The 17677-nt window shown below is 46.0% G+C and overlaps 1 protein-coding gene across 1 annotated transcript in view; it reads right to left on the reverse strand.

Moving 5' to 3' along the window:
• Positions 1-17677, reverse strand: part of LOC135573631 (AT-rich interactive domain-containing protein 5B-like) — a 135635-nt gene that overhangs the window by 39611 nt on the left and 78347 nt on the right. The window contains 3 exon segments of the mRNA XM_065022913.1: positions 1933-2134; positions 5964-6082; positions 13451-13681. Coding sequence (XP_064878985.1) covers positions 1933-2134; positions 5964-6082; positions 13451-13681 — 552 coding nt within the window.

Consider the following 17677-nt stretch of genomic DNA (forward strand, 5'->3'; position numbering starts at 1 on the left):
CCTCCTTCTATTCTACCCCATATCCTCCTCTCCCCTATTCTACCCCATATCCTTCTCTCCACCCTCCTCTCCTCCTCTCCCCTATTCTACCCCATATCTTTCTCTCCATCCTCCTCTCCTCCTCTCCCCTATTCTACCCCATATCCTTCTCTCCACCCTCCTCTCCTCCTCTCCCCTATTCTACCCTATATCCTCCTCCTCCTCCTCTCCCCTATTCTACCCCCATATCCTTCTCTCCACCCTCCTCTCCTCCTCTCCCTATTCTACCCCATATTCTCCTCCTCCTCCTCTCCCCCTATTCTACCACCATATCATCCTCTCCTCTTTCTCTCCATCCTCCTCCTCTCCTCTATTCTACCCCATATCATTCTCTCCTCTTTCTCTCCATCCTCCTCTCCTCCTCTCCCCTATTCTACCCCATATCCTTCTCTCCACCCTCCTCTCCTCCTCTCCCCTATTCCACCCCATATCCTTCTCTCCACCCTTGCTCTCCTCCTCTCCCTATTCTACCCCATATCCTTCTCTCCACCCTCCTATTCTACCCCATATCCTTCTCTCCACCCTCCTCTCCTCCTCTCCCCCTATTCTACCCCATATCCTTCTCTCCACCCTCCTCTCCTCCTCTCCCCTATTCTACCCCATATCCTTCTCTCCACCCTCCTCTCCTCCTCTCCCCTATTCTACCCCATATCCTCCTCCTCCTCCTCTCCTCTATTCTACCCCATATCCTTCTCTCCATCCTCCTCTCCTCCTCTCCTCTATTCTACCCCATATCCTCCTCTCCACCCTCCTCTCCTCCTCTCCTCTATTCTACCCCATATCCTCCTCCTCCTCCTCTCCTCTATTCTACCCCCATATCCTTCAATCATATCCTCTTCTCCCCTATTGTATCCCCATATCCTCCTCTCCTCCGCTTTCTCTCCATCCTCCTTTCTTCCTCTCCCCTATTCTACCCCCATGTCCTCCTATCCTCCTCTCTCTCTCCAATCTCCTCCTCTCTCTTATTCTACCCCCATATCCTCCTGTTCTGTTCAGCTCTGTTCTGTTCAGCTCTGTTCTGTTCTGTTGTTCTGCTCAGCTGTGTTCTGCTATGTTCTGCTCAGCTGTGTTCTGCTCTGTTCTGCTCAGCTGTGTTCTGCTCTGTTCTGCTCAGCTGTGTTCTGCTCTGTTCTGCTCAGCTGTGTTCTGCTCAGCTGTGTTCTGCTCAGCTGTGTTCTGCTCAGCTGTGTTCTGCTCAGCTGTGTTCTGCGCAGCTGTGTTCTGCTCAGCTGTGTTCTGCTCTGCTCTGTTCTGCTCTGCTCTGTTCTGCTCAGCTGTGTTCTGCTCAGCTGTGTTCTGCTCAGCTGTGTTCTGCTCAGCTGTGTTCTGCTCAGCTCTGTTCTGCTCTGTTCTTCTCAGCTGTGTTCTGCTCTGTTCTGCTCTGTTCTGCTCTGCTGTGTTCTGCTCTGCTGTGTTCTGCTCTGCTGTGTTCTGCTGTGTTCTGCTGTGTTCTGCTCTGTTCTGCTGTGTTCTGCTGTGTTCTGCTCTGATCTGCTCTGCTGTGTTCTGCTCTGATCTGCTGTGTTCTGCTGTGTTCTGTGTTCTGCTCTGTTCTGCTCTGCTCTGTTCTGCTCTGCTGTGTTCTGCTCTGCTGTGTTCTGCCCTGTTCTGCTCTGCTGTGTTCTGCTCTGTTCTGCTCTGCTGTGTTCTGCTGTGTTCTGCTCTGCTGTGTTCTGCTCTGCTGTGTTCTGTTCTGCTGTGTTCTGCTCTGTTCTGCTGTGCTGCCACATGTTAGCATCGTTGTTCCTGGACTCAATGCAGGGCTGATACCATGTTGACACAGCAGCACCTGACCCTGGTGGCCTGACAGACAGACTGACAGCATCTAGTGAGAAAACAGAGGTGTTGGCTCCAGAAAGATAGAGGCAGTAAAAGAAGGAGGCTTCTACGTACTCTGTTTGAAGCCCAGGTAGGGGATCCGCTCTATGGGCGTCCTCCTCTCCTTCATGTATTTATACAGAGCTACTAGGAAGGCCTGTCCATCAGGAGGACACTCCTCACCTCCTCCTTTAGGGGAGACCCTCTTACAGCAGCTGCTGCCTCTACTGATTCCTTTAGGCCACCTGGACAGCACTGCCTTGAACTCAGGCTTCACCTGAAGACACAGAGGATAGAGAAGGACATGAGAACAGAGAAGGACATGAGGGCAGAGATGGACATGAGGGCAGAGATGGACATGAGGGCAGAGATGGACATGAGGGCAGAGATGAACATGAGGGCAGAGATGGACATGAGGGCAGAGATGGACATGAGGGCAGAGATGGACATGAGGGCAGAGATGGACATGAGGGCAGAGATGGACATGAGGGCAGAGATGGACATGAGGGCAGAGATGGACATGAGGGCAGAGATGGACATGAGGGCAGAGATGGACATGAGGGCAGAGATGGACATGAGGGCAGAGATGGACATGAGGGCAGAAATGGACATGAGGGCAGAGATGGGGGCAGAGATGGACATTAGAGCAACGGACATCAGTGCCCGACTTCACTAATGCTCTGAATGGAAGACAGTCCCCTCAGCAATGTTCCAGCATCTAGCGGAAAGAGTGGAGGCTGTTATAGCAACAAAACAATTTAAACCTGCAAATTTAGTTAACCTCTAATGACTCCCCATCCCGCATGAGGGAGCGCAATCATCGCCTGACACTAATTAGCATAACGCAACGGACATAAATATTCCTAGAAAATATTCCTATTCATGAAAATCACAAATTAAATATATTGAGACACAGCTTAGCCTTTTGTTTATCACCCTGTCATCTCAGATTTTCAAAATATGCTTTACAGCCAAAGCTAGACAATCATTTGTGTAAGTTTATCGATAGCCTAGCATAGCATTTTGTCCAGCTAGCAGCAGGTAACTTGGTCACGGAAATCAGAAAAGCAATCAAATTAAATCGTTTACCTTTGATGAGCTCCGGATGTTTTCACTCACGAGACTCCCAGTTAGATAGCAAATGTTCCTTTTTTTTCCCAAAATATTATTTTTGTTGGCGAAATAGCGAAACGCCAAACTTTTTTCCACATTAGCTCCATAATATCTACAGAAACATGGCAAACGTTGTTTATAATCAATCCTCAAGGTGTTTTTCAAATATCTATTCGATAATATATCAACAGGGACAATTAGTTTTTCAGTAGGACCGATTGGAGTAATGGCTACCTCTGTATTTTACGCGAGAATCTCTCTAGGAGCATCAGGTGACCACTTGCGCAATGTAGCCGCTTACGGGTATTCTTCAACATAAATGCGTAACACTACATCACAATGCTGTAGACACATTCGGGAATACGGAGAAAGAGTAATCTGGTTGATAGCCCATTCACTGCTCAATAGGGATGCATAGGAACTCAGCGCTTTCAAAACATGAGGCACTTCCGGGTTGGATTTTTCTCAGGCTTTCGCCTGCAACATCAGTTCTGTTATACTCACAGACAATATTTTTACAGTTTTGGAAACTTTAGAGTGTTTTCTATCCTAAGTTGTCAATTATATGCATATTCTAGCATCTTGTCCTGACAAAATATCCCGTTTACTACGGGAACGTTTTTTTCCCAAAAATGAAAATACTGCCCCCTAGTCACAACAGGTTTTTATCAAGGTGTCCAAAGAAGGGCCAGATGTATACAGAATGGTGTCGTCTGCGTAGAGGTGGATCAGAGAATCACCAGCAGCAAGAGCGACATCATTGATGTATACAGAGAAAAGAGTCGGCCCGAGAATTGAACCCTGTGGCACCGGACAACAGGTCCTCCGATTTGACATACTGAACTCTATCTGAGAAGTAGTTGGTAAACCAGGCGAGGCAGTCATTTGAGAAACCAAAATATCTGAGAGCAAACAGTACAAGTATCTACGGCAACTTTGGGTCTGGGCCAAGAGGAGAGAGATAGTCTGGAGACCAGCCTCTGTGGAGTAGAGAGGAGGGAGAGAGAGGCCCACTGAAAAGGATAATGCTATCGCGAACTAATACTATACCTGGAGCCCCAATAGAGGCTAAATCTATCGCTAACGCTAATGCTATTGCTTATACTATCGCTATTGATAAAGCTATCACTAGCGCTAATGCTATCGCTGTTGCTATCGCTGTTCGTATTGCTATGGTTTACGATATTACTATCATTATCGGTATCAGTATTCTACCCTACCAAGCAAAAAGGCAGTAACTGCTCATTTGGTCGAAAATGAGTTCATATCTTTTTTGCTACATTAAATACATGCTTAATCATGTGGACAAGTATCCTGCCTCTTTTGTCTTGTGTTCAGGAGAAAATGGAGGTCATGTTAGCAGTAACTGCATAGAGCTACTGTGAAACCAAGGTAAATAAAAGCCATTTTTCTCAGTTCCACGCTATGAGCAATTGCCTTTTTGCTTGGGAGCTGAATGGGAGTGAAGGACAATATGTGAAGCTCCTCCGGTACACTGTTTATGAGCAGGGGTGAAGGAGGTGAAGTGAAGGCCAGCCGGCTGATAGTTTAGTTCATTTTATGAATGTGGAACTGTATCTGTGAGCCGGCTGAATGTGGAACTGTATCTGTGAGCCGGCTGAATGTGGAACTGTATCTGTGAGCCGGCTGAATGTGGAACTGTATCTGTGAGCCGGCTGAATGTGGAACTGTATCTGTGAGCCGGCTGAATGTGGAACTGTATCTGTGAGCCGGCTGAATGTGGAACTGTATCTGTGAGCCGGCTGAATGTGGAACTGTATCTGTGAGCCGGCTGAATGTGGAACTGTATCTGTGAGCCGGCTGAATGTGGAACTGTATCTGTGAGCCGGCTGAATGTGGAACTGTATCTGTGAGCCGGCTGAATGTGGAACTGTATCTGTGAGAGGGCTGAATGTCAAGGTGTGTGTCGGTGTGAACATATCATTTTAAACCTATGTAGTTCAGTCCCAGAGTCAGTATATACCAATGGTCTGTATTATGTCATGTTCTATGTAGTTCAGTCCCAGAGTTAGTGTCTACCAATGGTCTGTATTATGTCATGTTCTATGTAGTTCAGTCCCAGAGTTAGTGTCTACCAATGGTCTGTATTATGTCATGTTCTATGTTTTGTGTGGACCCCAGGAAGAGTAGCTGCTGCGTTAGTAGTCTTGGGGATCCTAATCAATTACTAAATAGTAATGAATGCAATACCTGTGGGCCCAGAGGAGAGATCAGTGCTAATGCTATTGCTATCAGATGCCGTACCTGTGGGCCCAGAGGAGAGACCAGATGCCGTACCTGTGGGCCCAGAGGAGAGACCAGTGCTAATGCTATTGCTATCAGATGCTGTACCTGGGGGCCCAGAGGAGAGACCAGTGCTAATGCTATTGCTATCAGATGCTGTACCTGGGGGCCCAGAGGAGAGACCAGTGCTAATGCTATTGCTATCAGATGCTGTACCTGTGGGCCCAGAGGAGAGACCAGTGCTAATGCTATTGCTATCAGATGCTGTACCTGGGGGCCCAGAGGAGAGACCAGTGCTAATGCTATTGCTATCAGATGCTGTACCTGGGGGCCCAGAGGAGAGACCAGTGCTAATGCTATTGCTATCAGATGCTGTACCTGTGGGCCCAGAGGAGAGATCAGTGCTAATGCTATTGCTATCAGATGCTGTACCTGTGGGCCCAGAGGAGAGACCAGTGCTAATGCTATTGCTATCAGATGCTGTACCTGGGGGCCCAGAGGAGAGACCAGTGCTAATGCTATTGCTATCCAGATGCTGTACCTGGGGGCCCAGAGGAGAGACCTAATGTATTGCTATCAGATGCTACCTGGGGGCCCAGAGGAGAGACCAGTGCTAATGCTATTGCTATCAGATGCTGTACCTGGGGGCCCAGAGGAGAGACCAGTGCTAATGCTATTGCTATCAGATGCTGTACCTGGGGGCCCAGAGGAGAGACCAGTGCTAATGCTATTGCTATCAGATGTTGTACCTTGGCAGGGGCCTTGCCCTCTGTGTTGCACGTCTCCTTGCCTGCTGGTGTATTCTGGGAGTCGCAGCGTTGCGAGACGGACAGCTTCTTTTTCCGAGGCCGGCCCTTCAGGTTGGGAGCTAGAGGAGAGAGAGAGAAACACTGTTGTCAACAGAGTGGAGTCACAATGGAGTGAGAGACACAGAGACACTGTGGAGTCAGAGACACTGTGGAGTCAGAGACCATATAGAGTGAGAGACACAGAGGAGTCAGAGACAATATGGAGTCAGAGACTATATAGAGTCAGAGACAAAGAGACACTGTGGAGTCAGAGACACAGAGGAGTCAGAGACAATATAGAATCAGAGACACAGAGGAGTCAGAAATGCAGAGACAAAGAGGCACAGAGGAGTCAGAGACACAGAGGAGTCAGAGACACAGAGGAGTCAGAGACACAGAGAAACACTGAGGAGACAGGGGGACAGAAACACACTGAGGAGACAGAAACACTCTGGGGAGACAGAAACACACTGAGACAGGGGGACAGAAACACACTGAGGAGACAGAAACACACTGAGGAGACAGAAACACACTGAGGAGGCAGGGGGACAGAAACACACTGAGACAGAAACACACTGAGGAGACAGAAACACACTGAGGAGGCAGAAACACACTGAGGAGGCAGGGGGACAGAAACACACTGAGGAGACAGAAACACACTCTTTGACCTGGATGGACCTGATATCATGTCAACCCTCCCAGCTGCACCACAATACAGCAGATCTCTCTCTCTCTCTCTCGCTCTCTCTCTCGCTCTCGCTCTCGCTCTCGCTCGCTCTCTCTCTCTCTTATATATATATATATAAATAACCATTCTGTCTCCCCCCTACCCTAAGATTCATAATTTTTGTAGAGAACTTTCACACCTCCTGGGAACAGAAGTTGCTCTACAGGAATGACGGAGTCCAACCAAATCATCTTGGCTCCTGGACTCTGTCCACACATTTCAAGACTGCGTTGAGCAGATAATATTCACATTTTTGGTGACTATAATATTGACATGGAAAAGTCCACAGACTCACTCCAAAAGGCTTTTGGAGCCAACATCTCTCCAGACCTACTCACTGCCACGGTCATACTCTGGACCTAGTTTTGTCCTGTGGAATAAATATTGTGGATCTTATTAATGTTTTTCCTCATAATCGTGGAGGAATCGATCGGACCACCATTTACAGCAAACTGGAAGTCTTCCGACTAGCTTGGAAAGACAGTACCGTGCCGTACCGAAGAGCCCTCACTGCTTGCTCCACCAAACTGGAAGTGTTCCGACTAGCTTGGAAAGACAGTACCATCCAGTATCGAAGAGCCCTCACTGCTGCTCCACCAAACTGGAAGTCTTCCGACTAGCTTGGAAAGACAGTACCGTGTAGTATCGAAGAGCCCTCATTGCTGCTCCACCAAACTGGAAGTCTTCCGACTAGCTTGGAAAGACAGTACCGTATCGAAGAGCCCTCATTGCTGCTCCACCAAACTGGAAGTCTTCTGACTATCTTGGAAAGACAGTACCATCCAGTATCGAAGAGCCCTCACTGCTGCTCCACCAAACTGGAAGTCTTCCGACTAGCTTGGAAAGACAGTACCGCTCATTGCTGCTCCACCAAACTGGAAGTCTTCTGACTAGCTTGGAAAGACAGTACCGTGCAGTATCGAAGAGCCCTCACTGCTGCTCCACCAAACTGGAAGTCTTCCGACTAGCTTGGAAAGACAGTACCGTGCAGTATCGAAGAGCCCTCACTGCTGCTCCACCAAACTGGAAGTCTTCTGACTAGCTTGGAAAGACAGTACCGTGCCGTATCGAAGAGCCCTTACTGCTGCTCCATCATCCTATTCATCCAACTTATTTCAGGAGAATAAGAACAATCCAAAATGTATTTTTGATACTGTCACAAAGCTAACTAAAAAGCAGCGGATGCATTAAGGTTGCATTAAGGAGAAGTTTATCTATATTTCCATGCATAACACTTGTATCTTTTATCAATGTTTATGATGAGTATTTCTGGTATTTGATGTGGCTCTCTGCACTTTCACCGGATGTTTGTTTGAGACAATGCATTTCGGATCATAACACATCAGTTTCTGTTTTTGGACATAAAGATTAACTTTATCAAACAAAATACACATTTACTGTGTAACATGAAGCCCTGTGAGTGCCATCTGATGAAGATCATCAAAGGTTAGTGATTCATTTAATCGCTATTTCTGATTTTTGTGAGCTCTCTCCTTGGCTGGAAAATGGCTGTATGGTTTTCTGTGACTAGGTGCTGACCTAACATAATCGTTTGGTGTGCTTTCGCCGTAAAGCCTATTTGAAATCGGACACTGTGGCTGGATTTTGTCACGTTCTGACCATAGTTCTTTTGTGTTTTTCTTGTTTTAGTGTTGGTCAGGACGTGAGCTGGGTGGGCATTCTATGTTGTGTGTCTAGTTTTTCCGTTTCTATGTATGGCCTGTTATGGTTCTCAATCAAAGGCAGGTGTTAGTCATTGCCTCTGATTGGGAACCATATTTAGGTAGCTTGTTTTGTGTTGGGGTTTGTGGGTGGTTGTCTTCTGTCTTTGTGTCATTGCACCAGATAGGACTGTTTCGGTTTTCACATGTATTGTTTTGTATTTTGCAGTGTTCTCGTTGATCGTCTATATTAACCTCTTGGTGTTAGGGGGCAGTATTTTCTTTTTTGGAGAAAAAAAAACGTTCCCGTTTTAAATGGGATATTTTGTCAGGAAAAGATGCTAGAATATGCATATAATTGACGGCTTTGGATAGAAAACACTCTAACGTTTCCAAAACTGTAAAGATATTGTCTGTGAGTATAACAGAACTGATGTTGCAGGCGAAAGCCTGAGAAAAATCCAATCCGGAAGTGCCCCAGGTTTTGAAAGCGCTGCGTTCCAATGACTCCCTATATGGCTGTGAATGTACCATCAACGAGCTTATATGCTTTCTACGTATTCCCCAAGGTGTCTACAACATTGTGACGTAGTTTTACGCATTTCTGTTAAAGAATAGCCGTATGGGGGCACATTGCGTAAGTGGTCACATGGTGGCTCCGAGAGAGATTCTCGCGTAAAGTGCAGAGGTAGCCATTACTACAATCGGTCCTAGAGAAAAAGGAATTGTCCCGACGGATATATTATCGAATAGATAATAGAAAAACACCTTGAGGATGGATTATAAACAACGTTTGCCATGTTTCTGTCGATATTATGGAGCTAATTTGGAATATTTTTCACCGTTGTGGTGACCGCAAGTTCCGGGTGATTTCTCAGCCAAACGTGAAGAACAAACGGAGCTATTTCGCCTACAAAAATAATCTTTTGGGGAAAAAATTAACTTTGGCTGTCTACCTGGGAGTCTCGTGAGTGAAAACATCCGAAGTTAATCAAAGGTAAACGATTTCATTTGATTGCTTTTCTGATTTCCGTGACAAGTTTGCCTGCTGCTAGCAAGGCATAATGCTATGCTAGGCTATGATAAATTTACACAAATGCTTGTCTAACCTTGGCTGTAAAGCATATTTTGAAAATCTGAGATGACAGGGTGATTAACAAAAGGCTAAGCTGTGTTCCAATATATTTCACTTGTGATTTTCATGAATATGAATATTTTCTAGGAAGATTTATGTCCGTTGCGTTATGCTAATTAGTGTCAGATGATAACGGTCCCGTTCACAGGCTGGGCGTCACTACAAGTTGAAGATGTTGAACACTAACCACGCTGCATTTTGGTCCTCCTCTCCTTCAGGGATTGGGATTTCTGTTGTTTTGAATTTGGCACCCTGCAATTTCACAGGATGTTGGCGAGGTGGGACGCTACCGCCCCACATATCCCAGAGAAGCTAAGCTAAGGACCCTGGGACTAGGACGTCAGACACCTGATGTGGTGCCAGGACAACAACCTCTCACACAACATGAGCAAGACAAAGGAGATGATCATGGACTACAGGAAAAGGAGGGCCAAACACCCCCCCCCATTCACATCGACGGCCAAACACCCCCCCCCCATTCTCATCGACGGCCAAACACCCCCATTCTCATCGACGGCCAAACACCCCCCATTCACATCGACGGCCAAACACCCCCTCCATTCTCATCGACGGCCAAACACCCCCCATTCACATCGACGGCCAAACACCCCCCCATTCACATCGACGGCCAAACACCCCCCATTCTCATCGACGGCCAAACACCCCCATTCACATTGACAGGGCCGAGAGTTTCAAGTTCACCAACAAACTATCATGGTCCAAACACACAAAGAAAGTCATGAAGAGGGCACAACAAAGATTTGGGTCCTCTGATCCTCAAAACGTTCTACAGCTGAACCATCGAGAGCATCCTGACTGGTTGCATCACTGCATGGAAAGGCAATTCGTTCGGCATCTGACCAAAAGGTGCTACAGAGGGTAGTGCGTACAGCCCAGTACATCACCGCGGCCAAGCTTTTTGCCATCCAGGACCTATATACTAGACGGTGTCAGAGAGGAAGGCCCAAAAAAATTGTCAAACACTCCGGTCACCCAAGTCACAGACTGTTCTCTCTGCTATCATATGGCAAGTTGTACCTGAGCGCCAAGTCTAGGTCCAAAAGGCTTCTTAACAGCTTCTACCCCAAGCCATTAGACTGATGAACAGCTTCTACCTCCAAGCCATTAGACTGATGAACAGCTTCTACCCCCAAGCCATATGAGTGATGAACAGGTTCTACCTCCAAGCCATCAGACTGCTGAACAGCTTCTACCCCCAAGCCAATAGACTGATGAACAGCTTCTACCCCCAAGCCATCAGACTGATGAACAGCTTCTACCCCCAAGCCAATAGACTGTAAAGGAGATTCCCTCAGGGTGTCTCTGATGTGTTCCAGAATGAAATGTGTTCTTTGGAACCCCAGCGTGTGGTGAAGTTCTGTAACATGAACAATGACTTCACGCTGCTGAGATCAGTCCTTACACAGTTGTTCCCCCTAGCCAAACACTGTTTAAAACCTCTTAAGACTCTAGGGGCAGTATTTCATTTTTGGATAAAAAGACGTGCCCGTTTTAAGCGCAATATTTTGTCACGAAAAGATGCTCGACTATGCATGGAATTGATAGCTTTGGAAAGAAAACACTCTGACGTTTCCAGAACTGCAAAGATTTTCACTGTGAGTGCCCTAGAACAAAACCTTCAGGCAAAACCAAGATGTTTCAGCAACCAGGAAATGAACAGGATTTCCGAAGCTACGTTTTCCATGATCTCCTTATATGGCTGTGAATGCGCCAGGAATGAGCCTGCACTTTCTGTCGTTTCCCCAAGGTGTCTGCAGCATTGTGACGTATTTGCAGGCATATCATTGGAAGATTGACCATAAGAGACTACAATTGCCAAGTGTCCGCACGGTGTCCTGCGTGGAAATTGGTGCGCAAAACTCAGCTACTGGTATTTTTCCATGCGATTCTGAGAAGAAAGCATGCTTCCACGAACGGCATTTCAATGAAGAGATATATGACAAAACACCTTGAGGATTGATTCAAACAACGTTTGCCATGTTTCAGTCGATATTATGGAGTTAATTCGGAAAAAAGTTCGACGTGTAGGTGACTGAATTTTCGGTTAGTTTCGGTAGCCAAATGCATAGTAACAAAACGGAGCGATTTGTCCTACACAAAGAATCTTTCAGGAAAAACTGGACATCTGCTATGTAACTGAGTCTCCTCATTGAAACATCTGAAGTTCTTCAAAGGTAAATTATTTTATTTGATTCCTTTGCTGGTTTTTGTGAATATGTTGCGTGCTAAATGCTACGCTAAATGCTAAGCTAGCTATCAACACTCTTACACAAATGATTGATTTTCTCTGGTTCAAAAGCATATTTTGAAAATCTGAGATGACAGTGTTGTTAAGAAAAGGATAAGCTTGAGAGCAGGCATATTTATTTCATTTCATTTGCGATTTTTAGAAATCGCTAACGTTGCGTTATGGTAATGAGCTTGAGGCTGTAGTCACGAACCCGCATACGGGGTGGGGCGGACTATGAAGTTAAACCCCTCAGGAGGGAGTCCATCGGGACAATCGGGACAGTTAACATGCAGATGCCTGTCAAGCCCTGCTGACATCTCCCTTTATCATGACAACAAAGTCCTACTGAAGATGTTCCAAACAGAATATGGACCCGGTCCAGAAATGTTCCTGTCTTCATGTACACACTCTGACATCCATTTCCATTGTGTGTGCTGTACAGTTGTTTCTTATTCATCTTGTCTGATTGGGATCCCAGTCTGAGGACCAGCTATAGGCAGCAGCAGCTGCTGCAGTAGCATTCAACCGTTAGTCTCCTGTACCTAACCAGAGGATGTCCTGGTTAAACTGTTAGTCTCCTGTACCTAACCAGAGGATGTTCTGGTTAAACCTTTAGTCTCCTGTACCTAACCAGAGGATGTTCTGGTTAAACCGTTAGTCTCCTGTACCTAACCAGAGGATGTTCTGGTTAAACCGTTAGTCTCCTGTACCTAACCAGAGGATGTTCTGGTTAAACCTTTAGTCTCCTGGTTAAACCGTTAGTCTCCTGGTTAACCCTTTAGTCTCCTGGTTAAACCGTTAGTCTCCTGGTTAACCCGTTAGTCTCCTGGTTAAACCGTTAGTCTCCTGGTTAACCCTTTAGTCTCCTGGTTAAACCGTTAGTCTCCTGGTTAACCCTTTAGTCTCCTGGTTAAACCGTTAGTCTCCTGGTTAACCCTTTAGTCTTCTGGTTAACCCTTTAGTCTCCTGGTTAACCCTTTAGTCTTCTGGTTAAACCTTTAGTCTCCTGGTTAAACCGTTAGTCTCCTGGTTAACCCTTTAGTCTCCTGGTTAAACCGTTAGTCTCCTGGTTAACCCTTTATTCTCCTGGTTAAACCTTTAGTCTCCTGGTTAAACCTTTAGTCTCCTGGTTAAACCTTTAGTCTCCTGGTTAAACCGTTAGTCTCCTGGTAACTATGCTGACGGCAGTTTGAATTTTTTAGTTCTGGAGGTTAAAGGTCATTAGCTGTGTGATGTCATTATAGAATGTGGAGGCAGGAGGACCTGAAGGAGAGCAGGCAGGCTGTGTTTATCAGCCCTCAAGGAATTATAGAATGTTGAGGCAGGAGGACCTGAAGGAGACCAGGCAGGCTGTGCTAATCAGCCCTTAAGGGGAGTTGCGTCCCAAATGGCACCCTATTCCCTATTTAGTGTACTATCATCCCCATCATGTGGACCATCCGTAACATTCAGTGGCATTGGGCTCAGTGCCATGGAAACATCAGCCCATGTTAACATTGGTGATTTGCCTACTCAAAGCAGGAAGTGACAAGCAGGGTCAGTGTGGAGAACAGTGTCACCACTCGACAGGACAGAGCATATCAGTGCAACAGGGTTCAGTACAGGGGTATTTCAGAACAGGGGTATTTCAGAACAGGGGTATTTCAGTACAGTAGTAATATTTCAGGCACTCACCGAACTCATCACAGACATTGTCGTTGTCGATGAGGGTGGGGTGTTCAAAGGTGTCCCTGCAGTACAGGATGTGGGTGTGGTCTGTGAGTGAGGTCACGCCCCCCAGGGCCAGAACCACCTGTGAGGTGAGGAGGGAGGCGGGTCTTTCTTTCAGCCGGGCCAATAGGGAACGGTAGCGACAATACTGGGGGTAAGACAGCACCGACACACGCTTCTGGTCCCCGTCATCACCTAGAGGGACAGAGGAGAGACATGTTCTTTAACAGAGAGAGAGGTCCAACAGCTGGAGGCGGGGAGCAAGAAAAAACATACTAGCAGTAGCAGGAAGTGACAGCAGAGGAAGTGTGAGCAGAACATACTAGCAGTAGCAGGAAGGGACAGCAGAGGAAGTGTGAGCAGAACATACTAGCAGTAGCAGGAAGTGACAGCAGAGGAAGTGTGAGCAGAACATACTAGCAGTAGCAGGAAGTGACAGCAGAGGAAGTGTGAGCAGAACATACTAGCAGTAGCAGGAAGTGACAGCAGAGGAAGTGTGAGCAGAACCGGTCAGCTTGACTAGGCTGCCACATTAAGGTAGGAAATGTTTTTAACATCTGATTGGTGCAATCTCAGCTGACACAGACACTGGGGTTCTGAACCAGCTTCACTGTTTTCTATACTGCTCTTCAGTCACCCAATGCTTTGATTAACCTGACCCACAATACAGACAGTGTTTTAATGAGTTCATCCCTCCATACTGCTGGACGGCATTCAGGCTGTTCCACTCAGGCTGTAATGCAGAGGCTGGAGCCTAGTTTAGAGACACTACAATGCTAATATAATGATACAGTGTCTCTGTGTTCCAGTCCAGTTCTGTGGGATATGAGAATCATATGAGGTTTTACTACAGAGCCAAACTGCTGTTTTAACATGACACTTCTCAGCCAGGATGGTTCACATAAACTGAGTGTTGTGATATAAACCGTTGTGATATAAACCGTTGTGATATAATCCGTTGTGACATAATCCGTTGTGATATAAACCGTTGTGATATAAACCGTTGTGATATAATCCGTTGTGACATAATCCGTTGTGATATAAACCGTTGTGATATAAACCGTTGTGATATAATCCGTTGTGATATAAACTGTTGTGATATAAACCGTTGTGATATAATCCGTTGTGATATAAACCGTTGTGATATAAACTGAGTGTTGTGACATAAACCGTTGTGATATAATCCGTTGTGATATAATCCGTTGTGATATAAACCGTTGTGATATAATCCGTTGTGATATAAACCGTTGTGATATAAACCGTTGTGATATAAACCGTTGTGATATAATCCGTTGTGATATAAACCGTTGTGATATAAACCGTTGTGATATAATCCGTTGTGATATAAACCGTTGTGATATAAACTGAGTGTTGTGACATAAACCGTTGTGATATAAACCGTTGAGATATAATCCGTTGTGATATAAACCGTTGTGATATAAACCGTTGTGATATAAACCGTTCCGTTGTGATATAAACCGTTGTGATATAAACTGAGTGTTGTGATATAATCCGTTGTGATATACACCTTTGTGATATAAACCGTTGTGATATAAACCGTTGTGATATAATCCGTTGTGATATAAACTGAGTGTTGTGATATAAACCGTTGTGATATAAACCGTTGTGATATAAACCGTTGTGATATAATCCGTTGTGATATAAACCGTTGTGATATAAACTGAGTGTTGTGACATAAACCGTTGTGATATAAACCGTTGTGATATAAACCGTTGTGATATAATCCGTTGTGATATAAACCGAGTGTTGTGATATAAACCGTTGTGATATAAACCGTTGTGATATAAACCGTTGTGATATAAACCGTTGTGATATAATCCGTTGTGATATAAACCGTTCCGTTGTGATATAATCCGTTGTGATATAATCCGTTGTGATATAAACTGAGTGTTGTGATATAAACCGTTGTGATATAAACCGTTGTGATATAAACCGTTGTGATATAAACCATTGTGATATAAACCGTTGAGACCTAAACCGTTGTGATATAAACCGTTGTGATATAATCCGTTGTGATATAAACCGTTGTGATATAAACCGTTGTGATATAATCCGTTGTGATATAAACCGTTGTGATATAAACCGTTGTGATATAAACCGTTCCGTTGTGATATAAACTGTTGTGATATAAACCGTTCCGTTGTGATATAAACCGTTGTGATATAATCCGTTGTGATATAAACCGTTCCGTTGTGATATAAACCGTTGTGATATAAACCGTTCCGTTGTGATATAAACTGTTGTGATATAAACCGTTGTGATATAAACCGTTGTGATATAAACCGTTGTGATATAAACTGTTGCGATATAACGAGAGCCAGATGGTTCAACGTTGATACATCTCACTCTGCTGATTTACACAGATCCTTCTGCTCAATCACCATCATGGCACCCAGATCCCAAATTAACCACAATATCTGTTCTACCAGGAGATGTTCTACCAGGTGATGTTCTACCAGGAGATGTTCTACCAGGTGATGTTCTACCAGGAGATGTTCTACCAGGAGATGTTCTACCAGGAGATGTTCTACCAGGAGATGTTCTACCAGGAGATGTTCTACCAGGAGATGTTCTACCAGGTGATGTTCTACCAGGTGATGTTCTACCAGGAGATGTTCTACCAGGAGATGTTCTACCAGGAGATGTTCTACCAGGAGATGTTCTACCAGGAGATGTTCTACCAGGTGATGTTCTATCAGGTGATGTTAGCCAGTCAACCAGTCAGCCAGTCAGTCAGTCAGCAAGCCAGCCAGTCAACCAGTCAGTCAGCCAGCCAGTAAGTCAGCCAGTCAGCCAGCCAGTCAGTCAGTTAGTCAGGCAGCCAGCCGTTCAGTTAGTTAGCCAGTCAGTCAGCCTATCAGCCAGTCAGTCAGGGAAAAATAATCAGTATTTATCACTGCTCAGAGACAGACAGAAACATGTTCATCTATTTCCTCCTGGTTGGTGATCATGATAATAGTCACACACAGAGCAGCACCTGTTCTGGGGAAGTGCTGTTCACACACAGAGGAGCACCTGTTCTGGGGAAGTGCTGTTCACACACAGAGGAGCACCTGTTCTGGGGAAGTGCTGTTCACACACAGAGGAGCACCTGTTCTGGGGAAGTGCTGTTCACACACAGAGGAGCACCTGTTCTGGGGAAGTGCTGTTCACACACAGAGCAGCCCCTGTTCTGGGGAAGTGCTGTTCACACACAGAGCAGCACCTGTTCTGGGGAAGTGCTGTTCACACACAGAGCAGCACCTGTTCTGGAGAAGTGCTGTTCACACACAGAGCAGCACCTGTTCTGGAGAAGTGCTGTTCACACACAGAGCAGCACCTGTTCTGGGGAAGTGCTGTTCACACACAGAGCAGCACCTGTTCTGGGGAAGTGCTGTTCACACACAGAGCAGCACCTGTTCTGGGGAAGTGCTGTTCACACAAAGAGCAGCACCTGTTCTGGGGAAATGCTGTTCACACACAGAGCAGCACCTCTGGGGAAGTGCTGTTCACACACAGAGCAGCACAGGCTGACCCCAGTCTTCATGGAGGAGATTACTGAGTAGTTTGGTTCATCAGGCTGACCTCCAGTCTTCATGGAGCACCTGTAGTTTGGTTCATCAGGCTGACCCCAGTCTTCATGGAGGAGATTACTGAGTAGTTTGGTTCATCAGGCTGACCTCCAGTCTTCATGGAGGAGATTACTGAGTAGTTTGGTTCATCAGGCTGACCCCCAGTCTTCATGGAGGAGATTACTGAGTAGTATGGTTCATCAGGCTGACCTCCAGTCTTCATGGAGGAGATTACTGAGTAGTTTGGTTCATCAGGCTGACCCCCAGTCTTCATGGAGGAGATTACTGAGTAGTATGGTTCATCAGGCTGACCTCCAGTCTTCATGGAGGAGATTACTCATCAGGCTGACCCCCAGTCTTCATGGAGGAGATTACTGGTTCATCAGGCTGACCCCCAGTCTTCATGGAGATTACTGAGATTTGGTTCACAGGCTGACCCCAGTCTTCATGGTTCATGGTTCAGGCTGACCCCCAGTCTTCATGGTTCATCAGGCTGACCTCCAGGCTACATCAGGCTGAGTCTCCATGAGATTACTGAGTAGTTTGGTTCATCAGGCTGACCTCCAGTCTTCATGGTTCATCAGGCTGACCTCCAGTCTTCATGGAGGAGATTACTGAG

This window comes from Oncorhynchus nerka, linkage group LG10, assembly GCF_034236695.1.
Source record: "Oncorhynchus nerka isolate Pitt River linkage group LG10, Oner_Uvic_2.0, whole genome shotgun sequence".
Classification (NCBI taxonomy): domain Eukaryota; kingdom Metazoa; phylum Chordata; class Actinopteri; order Salmoniformes; family Salmonidae; genus Oncorhynchus; species Oncorhynchus nerka.